We start from the raw sequence: 13,018 nt of genomic DNA, 5'->3' as shown, positions 1-13,018 counted from the left end.
TTAATACTGGATAGTTGTCACCAGAATCTTGGGATAGGTGCTCAATGCTGATACTTCGAGAATATTTGTGGGCTTTTAGGGATCCCTAGAGGGGACTTCATCTCTGAGAGTTCCTTCATATTGAGATTCCCTCCAATTCAACCAACCTCATCCATCCACCCATAGTCCACCCACTGATGGTTCACCTTTAGCATCTTTTCCTGAAATTCTTTTCTGTGATTGGCAGCTGTCTTATGTGGAGTGGCAACAAGATGGCTTTATCCCACTACCTTCTGAAGTGCTGCTTAATTCGTGGGAAACCCACTTATCCTCACTCCAACAAATGATGGTAAAAAGCCAGCTGCCCGTATTTGCCCGTTAGCCTTGCCATGACCATTCAATGCTCTTCTCCCCTTATCAGATCATCCTATGTGCTGTATAAGGAGACCTTTAGCCAGGGAATCAGATGGCATTCTCCCCAAGTGGCAGAGTCCTCCAGTCTCTCGCCGCTCCCCCTCTCTCTACCATCAGATACACTCTGTCAGCGAGGGCCAAGAGATCAATTTAACTTTATAGGAAGTGACAACAATGCTTTTGTGATAACATAAAATGAAGGAAAATTAACAATGCAATTAAAATTCACAATGTAAGACATTAATTCACAAACACCCTTTAAGAGGGGTGATGGTCAGGGAGATTCAGCCTGCATCGGTGTGAGTGGAAATGGAGCCCACTGCCACAAGGAGGATAGGGGAATGTCAAGAGTGGAGGGAAAGAACTGATTTTGGACAGACAGACACACAGCAGAAAAAGCATCTGCCACTTGGAAAGAGATGGTCCCATAAGGTAAAAGAAAGAATGCACTCCACTGATGTGGCTTTCAGAAATGAGCCTAGCAGCAAGAAACAGCCAATGCAAGGGAGACACATGGGGTTAGAGATGACATGGAGAAAGGCTCAGGAGCCAGGCAAGGCCCTGGCCCAAGCCCAGGCACCACCTGAGTGGTGGGATCACTATATCTGTACACATGTATAACCACTCACTCACTGGGTGTCTTTTTCTTTTCAATCTTCAGGAAGAGGCAGCCAGAGTTCTCGCCCACCAGCCAATGTCCGTCGGCACATGTGCAGCTTTGAAAACCCCCACACTGCAGTGAATGTGTAAGAGAAGCTGCATGGACAATGTAGTGGTTTGCCCCTTGCTTTCTCTCTCCTGGGTTTTTCCACTTTCTAACATGGAAACAGATGTGATGCATGCCATCAAGAATGAGGAACCATTTACGTGCTGTGCACGACTGCCTTAATTTGATTGTCCATCGTTCTTAAAAGGGCACTGTCAAGTTGTTAGTCTTTTTGCTTTTTTAAGTTTCAATGCAAGACACAATACTTTTTTCTGATTCTGGAGATTCACTTTTGTTTGTGACTCCCACTCGCAAGCTTGGAAGTGAATTTTCCCCCTTCATGAATTTGTCAGCTTTTCCTTGGCAAACAGAGCTCTTTGCTTTTCTTTTTCTTTTTTCTTTCTTTCTTTCTTTTTTTTTTTTTTTGTATTTTTGTTTGCCTTTTTGCTGTTGCACAAATGTTTGAAATGATGCTGTCTGCATTAAAGTAAAAGCCACACCTTGAACTTATGGAGAGTTCCATAATATCAGTTTGAGGGGGTGGGCCCTGACAGGAGCCTATGCTGGGTGCCTCCCGCATCCTGGGGTGCACAAAACAAAAGTTTTGTGAGTCCCATGAAAAGAGAGTTTTACGAAAAGGAAATGTAGTTATTTCTCCAGAATTCTGAGTGTTTTTATCAGATTTTCAACATCTGATAAAAATAGTGCATGTTTGGTCCAATTTTTGACCTTTAGATCTTGACAGTGTCTCTTTAAGTTAACAAAAGAACATAGACCATGTTCAATTCATTGTGCATGGAGTCTGTGGTCATTTTCAGCTGTTCCTTTACAGCCCTTCAAACTCCTGGGAGAGTCAAAGGTACACATTCCTGCAGCAGGAGGGAGTCCACTGATAAGGTGTCTGTGGCTTGAATAGCTCTTCAGATGAGAAGAGCCCAATTTGTTCAAATGTTTGCTGCTGAACCTGGCTGTGGAGGCCAGCGTATGAGGCCATGGTGTCTCTTCACTCAGTGGAGTGCATTGGAAAATCTGTGTTCTGATATTCCCTTAAAAAGCCCAAATAGGAAGAATGTGGTCTCACTCAAATCATACTGATTCTTTAAGGGGAGAATATGGTAGCCATACCAGTATGCTTCAGGTGGTGGTCAGGAGGCCCCTGCTCATCTAGATCAAAGTCACTCTAGTCTGCTTGGATGCACCGTCTGTAATTTTCCCAAGTCAAAATGCACTGGGGATTTCTTACAGCATGGGTTGAGTCTGACCAAGGGCACAACAAGGAGATCCTGATCATGACAGCTGCTGGCTGCTTGTCAAAAGGGATTGGTGGGAATAGTAGATGTGTTTGTCTTGCTGTGACAGCAGGGCCAGAAAGAGAGGAGAGTCACCTAATTTCATTATTTAAAGGTGAGTGCCTAAAAGCAAAAGCAAAGACTGAAAGTGGGTACATTCTTGGTAGGTGATGACAAAAACAAAACAAAACAAAACAACATAAAACAAAACCCTGATCGGCAAAGCTCATAGGTTGGTTGTTAAGAATTCTCAGAAAAGGATCGATTTAAGCCTTCTTTCAGGAGACTATAAAGGATCAGGAAAAGATTGAGAAGAGGCTGGCTATTTATAGCCTTGGCTGTTCCTCAAGAAACAACAACAAAAATGATATGTTTTCTCTGTGACCTTCAGTTCCCACAGTTTTTGTGAACAATCAAGGCAAAGGGACTAGTGATGGAGATAAAGTTGCCTACTAGACTGTTATGGTCTGCCTAGATCTATCTTGTCTCTGAGGGATAATCCCAGCAGAGCAATGCAACTGTCCTATGTTTCCAGAGCACACCGCGAGGACTCCAGGAGTAGAGTAGAGTTGAGTTGAGGAACATCAAATGACTTGCTATTAAAATTACAGGTCTGGTAGGTCTGGTAGCATGGAGCATGGAAGATACAATAACGCTTGACTTGAAGTTCCTTAAAAGGGAATGGAACCTAGACTCATCTAGACTTCCTGGAGGAATATAATTACAACTTGTATACCTCTGCTAAAACAATACTCCTGTACCAACATGATGTCTTCAGTAAACTTTGGCATGAGAATTTCTTTCCTCAGCCAGTAATCATGATTAGGTTGAACTAATGGCCATTTAAAATGTACTTAGGAAAAATTTAGTAACCATCAGAATTCTATTCAATAGTTTGAAACAGATTTGTCAGTTTTCTCAAGACAGTAGACCCTATGCTTGGACAAAGTTTATGGAGCCTCCCGTTCTTTGGTGAGCTCATTTTGTTTGTGGATGTCTTTGTCTTAATTGATTCATTGAAGAGAGCACAAAGCTTAATAAAGGCAAACTGATTTCCTTTGCTGTCGTGTATCCTGTATCATATAACTTTAACATATAGAATGTGATTCATCTAAAGATTTTAAAAAGAGGACTTATATTTAGACTTTGAGATATTGTAAATTTCGGTAAGCCAAGTGGTTCTCTGACTAACTTATGATGTTAGAATCAGAGGAGAGGGATAAAATTCACAATGCTATTTAAGACTGATATCCACAGAAGCCACCAAGTTCCCATGTAGTCAAAACGCAATTGTGTCCAATAACACATTCAGAGATTTTCTACCTTACTAGTGGTGAATCAAAAAGGTGAGAAATTTTAATTATGTTCACATAGGCTCCCAGGGATTATATACTGAATATGCAGATTTTTCTGGAAAGCCTTCAAAAGTGTAACTGGCATCAGTGGAAGTCCTTTGTACTGAAGATTAACTTGGTGTTGCCTGGGAAAACAAGAGTCTGACTCATATGGCTTCAAATAGTTCCTCTGCCTGCGATTCTACAAGAATCACTACTCAGACTTCCTTCTGGTACCAGCTCCTTGAAGCAGGAAGAGGCAAGGCATTTGGACAGCACATATCTGGCATCCCTTTCCGAGTGTCTCAGTTGGGGGTGCACCAGTCTTTTTGGAAAGGCCTCGTGTGCCCACCGAGGCCACTCGGCCACAGCAAAACTGCCCGTAAGCCTGTAGCTTTGGTTTCTTCTCTGGACTTGGTAAGCCATTCTCTCCATGCTGTGACTCAATGGCACTTCCTGTTCCCACTGTCATTTTCAGAGAAAACAAATGCTAACCTCTTTAGGTTCTAAGGAGTGAGTATCCCCTCCTTCTGCGAAGGTCTTGCCTTGTCTGTCGGCTCTCTGGATGCCATCCTTATGTTTGTCATGAAGCGATGAAGCCTCGTGGCAAAGACTGGAATTGGACATAAGGGAGACAGGTGCTGTGGAAGCTTCCCCCTCAGGCAGCTTGTGCAGGATGCTTCCCTCCTGATCTCAAACACCCACCCACTGTTATTCCCATTTTAGACCTCTCTGGAGCAGAGAGCGGTGTACCCTGCAGATGTAACTAGTACTTACTGAAACAAATAAAACAGACAAGATCACTCCGAATGCCAAAGATATACTAATCTGTTTACGCCGCCCACTTCCAACCATTCTCTAAAGTGCTGTAAATATTGGGTTTTCTGTTTGGGGGGATTGTTAGACTTATCTAATGAGAGAAAAACCAAAGCAAGATCCCAAGTCTGTCATAGCTGGCATGGCAGCCCCAGGCCTGCTTGGCTCTGCACACTCCCAGTACAGATCACCATCTACATCCTGGTTCCTCTCCAGCCTAACAGACTTTTCCTGCAATAACTTCTGTATCGATAAATATCTTTTGCCACCTGAGGTATTCACGCCAAATGCTACTGAATTTGATCTTCGAATATGAGGTGGTTTTAAGCCTGGTGTCTGCCTTCTGAAGTGAGAGCAGGAAGGATGGGGTGTTTTACGACAATTATGTGGTGTTTATAGATCACGCTTTTCCTAATACTTCTCTTTAGGAAATGAAGTAAAATTGAATAATAGAAGGAAGCAGTTGGTGACTAAAACAGAAGGTATTAAAGTTATCTGGGATTAAACCGAAGATTTATTTCATAGTAATATTGCACTTTGATAATGCATTTACTCCTTTTGGGTGCCCCTATTTTATACATTTTTTCTCTTCTTAATATCATAGCAGTGGACTCCCAGCTTTTTCAAATAGGGTAATCCCTTTTCACACCAAAATGCTTATTAAACCTCCACCCAAATCAATGATAGTAATTGTACTGTTTTTTTAGTAGCCACTTGACCACAAAACACAAAAAAGCTTCTCAGAATTTAGCTACACTTGTATCTAGCAACACATTTTATTGTGATAGCATTTACATGCATTTCAATATAACAATGTACAGTGTATCAAGACATGGTACCGATCCAGTCTAAAAGAAAAGCTCATCGCATGTGTAGATTCATGGACCATTCGAGCTGTATATGAACCCAATGTCAGAAACACCTGATTCAGGAGGACTAAACTTTATACTCTGGGCTGAAGTTTCTATGAGATGATACATTTCCTTCACTATCTCTGGTTTGTAGGAAGCAATTTGTTTCGTCCTTGGGAAAAAAAAAAAAGGTTAATCTAATTTTCTTAATTTAATAAATGCCCTGGGACATTAGAACTGTTTCCTAATTAAACAGTTCTTTACAGCAAATCTAGAGCAAGACTCTGAGGGGAAGGAAAGCTGCTAATTTTGACAGCCAGGGTAAAAACCTCCCATTTCATGAATAAAAATGGTATTGGATTAAAACAGAACTAAGATGTGATTTTATCTATATGCAAGATGCTTAATAATGCCATTAAAATAGGGAAGCACATGATTTAAATAGAGGCCCCCATAGGGCCCTGGGAAGTGAGAAAAACAGCCCATGTGAGTGAGTGAATGAAGTAAGTCCCGAAAATACAAGAATGCCTTTTTGCTGGGATTATGGAGACTGGAATAATTGCTTGTTGGGGTATGTAAGTTTTGTGGTTAAGTAAGGCATAGACTAGCTCTCAAGGGACTTGTTTCTTAAACACCCACACATACATACACATATACACGCGCACACACATACACACACACCCCTAAATAAAGACTCCAAGCATCCTTTTAGTTTAATGAATTAAAAAAATAATAATAAGCATTGAGAGGCAGGCATTGGAAGAAGGAAAAGATGTATCCATTGCAATTCAAAGTGATGCAAATCAGGGGCTCCTGGGTGGCTCAATCCATTAAGGATTTGACTCTTGATTTCTGCTTAGGTCATGATCTCAGGGTCCTGGGATTGAGCCCCTCATTGCACTGCATGCTCAGGGTGGAGTCCACACTCAGGAAGGAGTCTGCTTGGTCTCTCTCCCTCCCCCATGCCCCTCTCCCCAGTCATACTCTTCCTCTCTCTCTCTTAAATAAATAAAATCTCTTTTTAAAAAAGTGATGCAAATCACTGAGGTTGAATGGTATACTAAGCATATTTAAGAGATAAGGCAAGAGGCAAATCAGTTTTATACTTTCTGGAAGAGTCATAATGAATGTGTTAAGATAGAGAGAGACAGCCTGAGTGAAGTAGGGATTGGAGGAAATTGAGAAAGAAGAAGGTGGGAGGTGAGCTCACCTAGAGCTTCAAACTCAGAACTGTGGATTGTGGTCTTGGTTGCTGGCTGGTTGACTGTGTGTTCATGCTGGGAACACAAACTGTCTGTTCTATAGTTGACTCAGCTCAGAAGAAAGGTATTCTAACAATAGTGTAGAAGATGAAAAGCCAGTAATTTGGCATTTACAAGTACTTCTACATTTTCAGGGAATATATTAAGCATATATTTCAGAGAAATATTAAGTTTCACATAGTATTTTGGAGATGAGATTTTTCTTAGATAATTAAACATATAGCATAAATGGGGTGCCTGGGTGGCTCAGTCATTTGAGCATCTAAGTCTTGGTTTCAGCTCAGGTAGTGATCTCAGGGTTGCAAGATCGAGTCCCCCCCGCACCAACCCCACTGTTGGGCTCCACACTCAAGGGAGTCTGCTCAAGATTGTCTCTCCCTCTCCCTCTGCCCCTCTTCCCACCTGCACGCTCTTTCTCTCAAATAAATAAATAAATAAATAAATAAATAAATAAATATGGCATATAAATTATAAGATAGAGGAACTACCTTTTCATAAATAATGAAATTTTAACTAATTTTATTATTATTTATATATTACTTAACAAAATTTTAACTAATATTTAACTATTCTAAGACTTTTAAATTCAGAGTTTTCCATAATAGGTTTCAGAATTTCTGCAAGACTCTGTATTTATTTGGCTCACTTCACTTTTCAAGATTATAATATATAAAATGTCAAAATATTATCATCATAAACGCAACATGCAAAATTTTTGAAGTATTCGTTCTTGTATTTTCAAAATGACTAAGTAAATCATTATATTAACTATTGATCACTTCCTACATTTTTCGAAACAAAAAACCATGATACAGAATAGTCTATTTCACACATCCACCTAAGAAAAAAATGTTCTTTATTTCTATTCCTTTTACTGTCAAAAATGTGTTGACATTGTGCTACTTTCTCTGTTGTTTTCATGGATACAGTGAAAAAGCAAACTCAAAAAAAAAAGAACCACACACACACACACGAAAAAATATCCTGATGTAAGTATTAACACTGATGTTATTAATAGTATGCTATGGTAAGGTACTGCCATCTGCTAAAAGTTGTACAGGAAAAAAAAAAAAAAGCCAAAAGTCCAAAAGTAAGACGAGAGTTATTACAACATACAGAATAGAATCTGAGTGATAGGCACAGTACTTCTCTTTTCTTCCACCTTCTCCTCCTCTTCCTTCTCCCGCTTCTTTCTCTTCTCCTTCATCTTCTTCATCCTTCTCCTCTTCCTTCTCCTCATTGACTGGTTTTTTGATGGTCCCGTAAAGAATGAAAGGTAAAAAAGCAGGAGGGCTGCTGGTACCCTAACATTTTTCTTCTCCAAAGCTCATCAAGGAAAAGGGCAGGCAGGGACCTTTGCCTCTGTAACTTCTGCTTTCTCTGAATCTCCATTTTGTCTTGTTTGCGTCACCAGCTACGTTGAAGGGCTAAACCAGGGTCTGAGCATCTGTGTTTTGCTGGGCTTCCTGGTTCTATCACTTTTCAAACACACCTAGTTAAAAGTCCCCAGCGGGGAAATCCCAAACTAGCAGCTGTGAATCAGGGCCTTTATGTGAATTGTGATTCATTGTATGTGTCGGGAATAATGCGTTGAAATAAAAAGAAAGGCAAAAGTTATGACACACTAAAGTGGAACATGGGCCTGGGTTTTCTGTCATCTGCTTTTTTCTCTTCTGTACAGGTGCCACGTGTCTGCCCTTGCTACTCTGGTACCAGGAGATACCCGCCTATCAGAAAGGGCAACTGAGGGGATGTATTTTATAACCTCACGGGACAATGAGAGTAGCTTAATCTGTGGGTTTTAATTTGTTCCAGGGGCTTCAGAAGAAAGGAAGGCAAGGGCTATGGTCGTTATGTTCTGTTGTCCATGCGTATCTGTAGTTTTATTTCTTATTTGTTTCCTCCATCGATTTTGGAATCTTTCAAGGGCTTGCACTGAGTAGCAACATTGTGGTTACCTTAAGTGTATGTGTGAGTACGTGAGTGTGTAATAACTTTGTGAAATCTCAGACAGAAATGAAAACAGCCGCTTCTGCAGCAGGCTGGTGTTTCTCCCCCCTCCGACTTTCTTAGGGTCAAAGTGTTCTGCCTTGTCTTGGGGTTGATGGAATCACTGACTGCAGCTACAGAGGCAAGCTGTGGTCACTGCAATTTTGGGTCTTTGACCTGTAATAAAGGGAGGTTAAGGGTATGGAGGCCAGGCATACAGTCTGGCGGGGAAGGGGGGAGTGGGGGGTATCAAATTGCATTGAGCTGGGATTGCATATAATTTATATGTATTTTCTCCTGTGTGCATGATATATCTGCAAATAAATCCATCTCTATTTTATTCATAGTTCTAATGGCAAGTCTGTGTCATGGTCTGAACCAGGTGGAAGACAGGTGCCCAAGGGACAGCACATGTGGCACCGCCTCTCTGTGCACGTGAAGACCAATGAGACGGCCTGCAACCAAACAGCCGTCATCAAGCCCCTCACTAAAAGTTACCAGGGCTCCGGCAAGAGCCTCACCTTTTCAGATACCAGCACCAAGACCCTTTACAACGTAGAGGAGGAGGATGCCCAGCCGGTTGGCTTCAGTCCTCCCAACAGTCCTTCTACGGTGGTGCACCGACGGGTGCCAACTGCGGTGAGCACCCCACCTCTGCCGCCCCACCTGACCACAGAGGAGACCCCCCTGTTCCTGGCAGACCCGGCCATCCCCAAGGGCTTGCCCCCTCCCCTCCAGCAGCCACCGCAACCGCAGAAATCCCTGATGGACCAGCTACAGGGAGTGGTCAACAATTTCAGCACCGGGATCCCGGATTTCAATGCGGTGCTCGCAGTTCCTGGTGGCCCGGGGAACGGGGTGCGCTCGCTGTACCCGCCCCCGGCGCCCCCGCAGCACCTGCAAATGCTCCCGCTGCAGCTGAGCACCTTCGGGGAGGAGCCTGCCTCCCCGCCAGCAGACGACGACGACGAGGACGACAGCGAGAGGTTCAAGCTCCTCCAAGAGTACTTGTACGAGCGGGAAGGGAACACGGAGGAAGACGAACTGGAAGAGGAAGACGAAGATCTGCAGGCGGCCAGCAAACCCGCCCCTGAGGATTCGCCTGCTCTGACGCCTCCGTCGCCTTTCCGTGACTCCGTGGCCTCGGGCAGCTCGGTGCCCAGCTCCCCCGTGTCCGAGTCGGTGCTCTGCACCCCTCCCAACGTGACCTACGCCTCGGTCATCCTGAGGGACTATAAGCAAAGCTCTTCCACCCTGTAGGAAGGAGGTGTCCACTTGGAAAGCACGAGAAACCAGGGAGCACCAGCACCTCTGGAGATGTGCGGGTAACTGGGAGGAGGAGATGGGAGAGGAGCGTGAAGTGTGCGGGAAAGGGAGACAATGCTGCTGCTGCCTTAGGGAAGGCCAGAGGAAACTGCTCGGCAAGCAAAAAAATAAAAAAAATAAAAAAAATAAAAAAAATAAAAAGATCCCAGCGAGGATCCCGATTCTTGAATTATTCAAAAGCCTTCTCTGGGAAGAAAGGGAATTCTGACAAAGCACAATCCCATATAGTGTACAACTTTCACCGCATAAATAAATAAACACATGCATACATAAACAAACAAACGGAAATAATCTCTTCTTTTGGACAATTGTGCATAGATACACTCACCCACACACGCTTGGCTTGAGGAGACAGCACCTGTGGACCAGCCAGGTGAATCGTTAGTTGACATCATGGTATTCATGGCAGTCATGGCGAGCGTGGGGCAGCCAGACCCAGCAGGTAGGTGAAGGAGGGCCAGGGATGGAACCACCCGTGGAACAGCAGCTCATTTTTTTCTATCCCTTCTCCTTACCAGTGTTCAGGAGCCTAGGGAATTGGCCCAGACAGGGGCCTCTCCTCACCCATTACACCTGAGGCAGAGCCAGCCTTGTCACACTTGGAAAAAAATGTATGGACAGCCTGCTGCTCTGTGATGTCTCTCTACTTAGGAAAACAAGAATCAGAGCAAAAGCATCACCAAAAACTGCTTCATCAGGAGTGCTAAGGCAAGATGGAATGAGACAGGACATAAGCGTGAGGTGGTGAACACAATCAGCGCAGGTAACGTTCCATAGCTGATACTCGCTTATTGGTGACTTTGGAAAAAAGGCTAGAACAAGATTGTTTGGAGAGTGGCAGAAGATGTTTTGTGGATGATCTTGTGTTTGTGCCAAGGGGGCTCTTCTCTGCCCTTCAATAAAAGAGAACAAAACATGTGGCAAAATTGTTACCTTACATTTACTGTAGCAAATATTATTACCAGTTGAACTTCTAAGATGCAGTATGTGTACTTGGTGCCATTGTTTCTCCTATGTACTAAGGAAACAAATGATCTTCGAACTTAATGATGTACTCATAGCAACTATTACTGGTTCAATGACAAATAATTCTTTCTTCTTGTCATCCAAGTCCCTATAACTAGTACGTAAATGTGTTCCTATGTCCTTGTGTACATGTGATAATAAAATTTGTGCAATGTAATGTCAGTGGAATTGCAACCGGAAGGTTGTCTTTCCAATAGAGTATAGATATTTTTATGTTCTAAAAATGTTTTATATATTGTGACCAATATTTACAGAAGTTCTTTGAAGGTTTGAGTGCTGTGGTCTCGTGGTTTTCATAGGCTGCTCAGATGGTTCTTCCTCATCTAAGACGGAATTTATTTTTCAGATATTTAATGATGTGGAACACGTTATTAATGAAGTGGCTTGAAAATTTGTCACGTTAAACATTCACAAAAAACTGTGGGTAACAATAAAGAGGTACATTTTATAAATTTTCACACATCATTATTAAAACATGAGATCAAAATGACAGTATTAAGATTATTTCAGATCACTTTAGATTTTTTTAAAAAAGATTGTCCACAGTAACGTGAGCTTTCAGTGATTGAAACATATATTAACCTCTATGTCTGGTCATATCTCTTCAAGTCATCTATCCATCACTTCTTACTTTATTTCAATTGTTATTTCCATGTACTTTTATTCCTCCATTTTCACTGTCATCGCTTTTCTTTATGTTTTTGTCATTTGCTGTATATAATATCCATGTATGTGTAATCCAGTTGTTTTATTTTTACCTCCTTATTACACCCAATAAAAGCAATTTTTCTTGCCGTTTTGATTTCTTCTATTATTTGTGGAATGAAGCTCACCCCTTTAAATATCTGTTTATGCCTTATGTGCAGTCATATTTTAATATGCTTCCTTCATGTGGAAGCTGATTTCTCAGCCAAAAATCATCTTAGAATCTTTAAATACCCACTGCATCATTTGTTCAGAATTTAACATCAGCTCCAATGTTTGAGGCTCATGTTTCTTATGTCTTCCCATATTCCACTGCCAAGTTTAGTTGGTTCCATATCAAGAATGGACTGCCTTTCCCTTAAAAAATTATTTGTAACCCCTTTGGTAGAAAGACCTCGTGACTGAAACAAATTTTAGTTCCATGTTTTCACAGTGATGAAGCAGAGTGAGGAATGTAGATGGTTCCAGTGCTTAATAGATGGTCTGCTTATTGGCAAACTAGCAACAAAAAGCTTACTATCTATTATTTGTGAAACATGTTTGTTTGTTTTTTTTTTTATCTCAATGCCACTAATATATGTCCTTGATATCACAGGACTTGTGCATTCAGATTTTTTTTTTTTTTAAGTAAGAATAGACCAGGAAAGCTGCTCTACTATTCAAATAATATAAGATGTCAGTTTGTTCTGAGGTTTTAGTCTGAGACATTTGGGGAACAATTCAACACCTATTACATTATTTCTCTGGATGCCTAATATTATCATGATTAAAAGTTTTCTTGAACATAATACAGTATTAGCTCTTATAGCATAATTGTTCAAAATTGGAAATGTACACATACGTACCCTGTACCAAAAGGGCAGATACTCTTCACCTTAATGTATGTGCTTATACAAGTTGTTTAGCTTCTTGTAAAAGTGTTTTCCTTTGGCTCATTACTGCCTTTTGTCTGATAATCTTGATAATGCTGTATAATAAATGTTTTCTATTTATTAAATGTGTATATACTTTATGCTTTGTCAGAGTTACAGTAAGAGAAATAGATGGTTATAAAAAAAACAATTACGGTGGCTTGATTTTGCTCACAACTTGTTTTCTAGATCAAAGTGGGAGAACATCATATAAAATCTGTAGGCCAGGTAGGTGACAGAGTACATTTTGATTGTAAGAAAAGTGGTACCTGAAACTCTAAATTTAAAATTAAATCCAGAATTTGAATATGTAATGCTATGGCAGACATTGTCTTTCATCTTTTTCATAGCAAGTCTGAGCCTTAACAAACTCCTGGATCTCCAGCAGAGCTCTGCAGACAGAGGCACTG

At 41.5% G+C, this 13,018-nt stretch overlaps 1 protein-coding gene across 4 annotated transcripts in view; it reads left to right on the top strand.

Moving 5' to 3' along the window:
* GRM1 (glutamate metabotropic receptor 1) overlaps nt 1–12,748 on the top strand; it is a 427,511-nt gene extending 414,763 nt beyond the window's left edge. The window contains exons 8-9 of one of the 4 annotated variants that reach the window (XM_044247125.1): nt 1,055–1,139; nt 9,023–9,107. In XM_044247125.1, the coding sequence (XP_044103060.1) occupies nt 1,055–1,115 (61 nt within the window). In that variant the 3' untranslated portion in view covers nt 1,116–1,139; nt 9,023–9,107. Of the gene's footprint in view, nt 1–1,054; nt 1,140–8,987 lie in introns of all 4 variants that reach the window. The other 3 variants (XM_044247124.1, XM_044247123.1, XM_044247126.1) reach the window with 3 other exon arrangements.
* The last annotated feature ends 270 nt before the right edge of the window (nt 12,749–13,018 follow it).

The sequence above is a fragment of the Neovison vison genome, chromosome 1 (assembly GCF_020171115.1).
Source record: "Neovison vison isolate M4711 chromosome 1, ASM_NN_V1, whole genome shotgun sequence".
Lineage (NCBI taxonomy): Eukaryota > Metazoa > Chordata > Mammalia > Carnivora > Mustelidae > Neogale > Neogale vison.
Note: the sequence above shows the minus strand (reverse complement) of the source record. Positions and strands in the feature narration are given on the sequence as shown.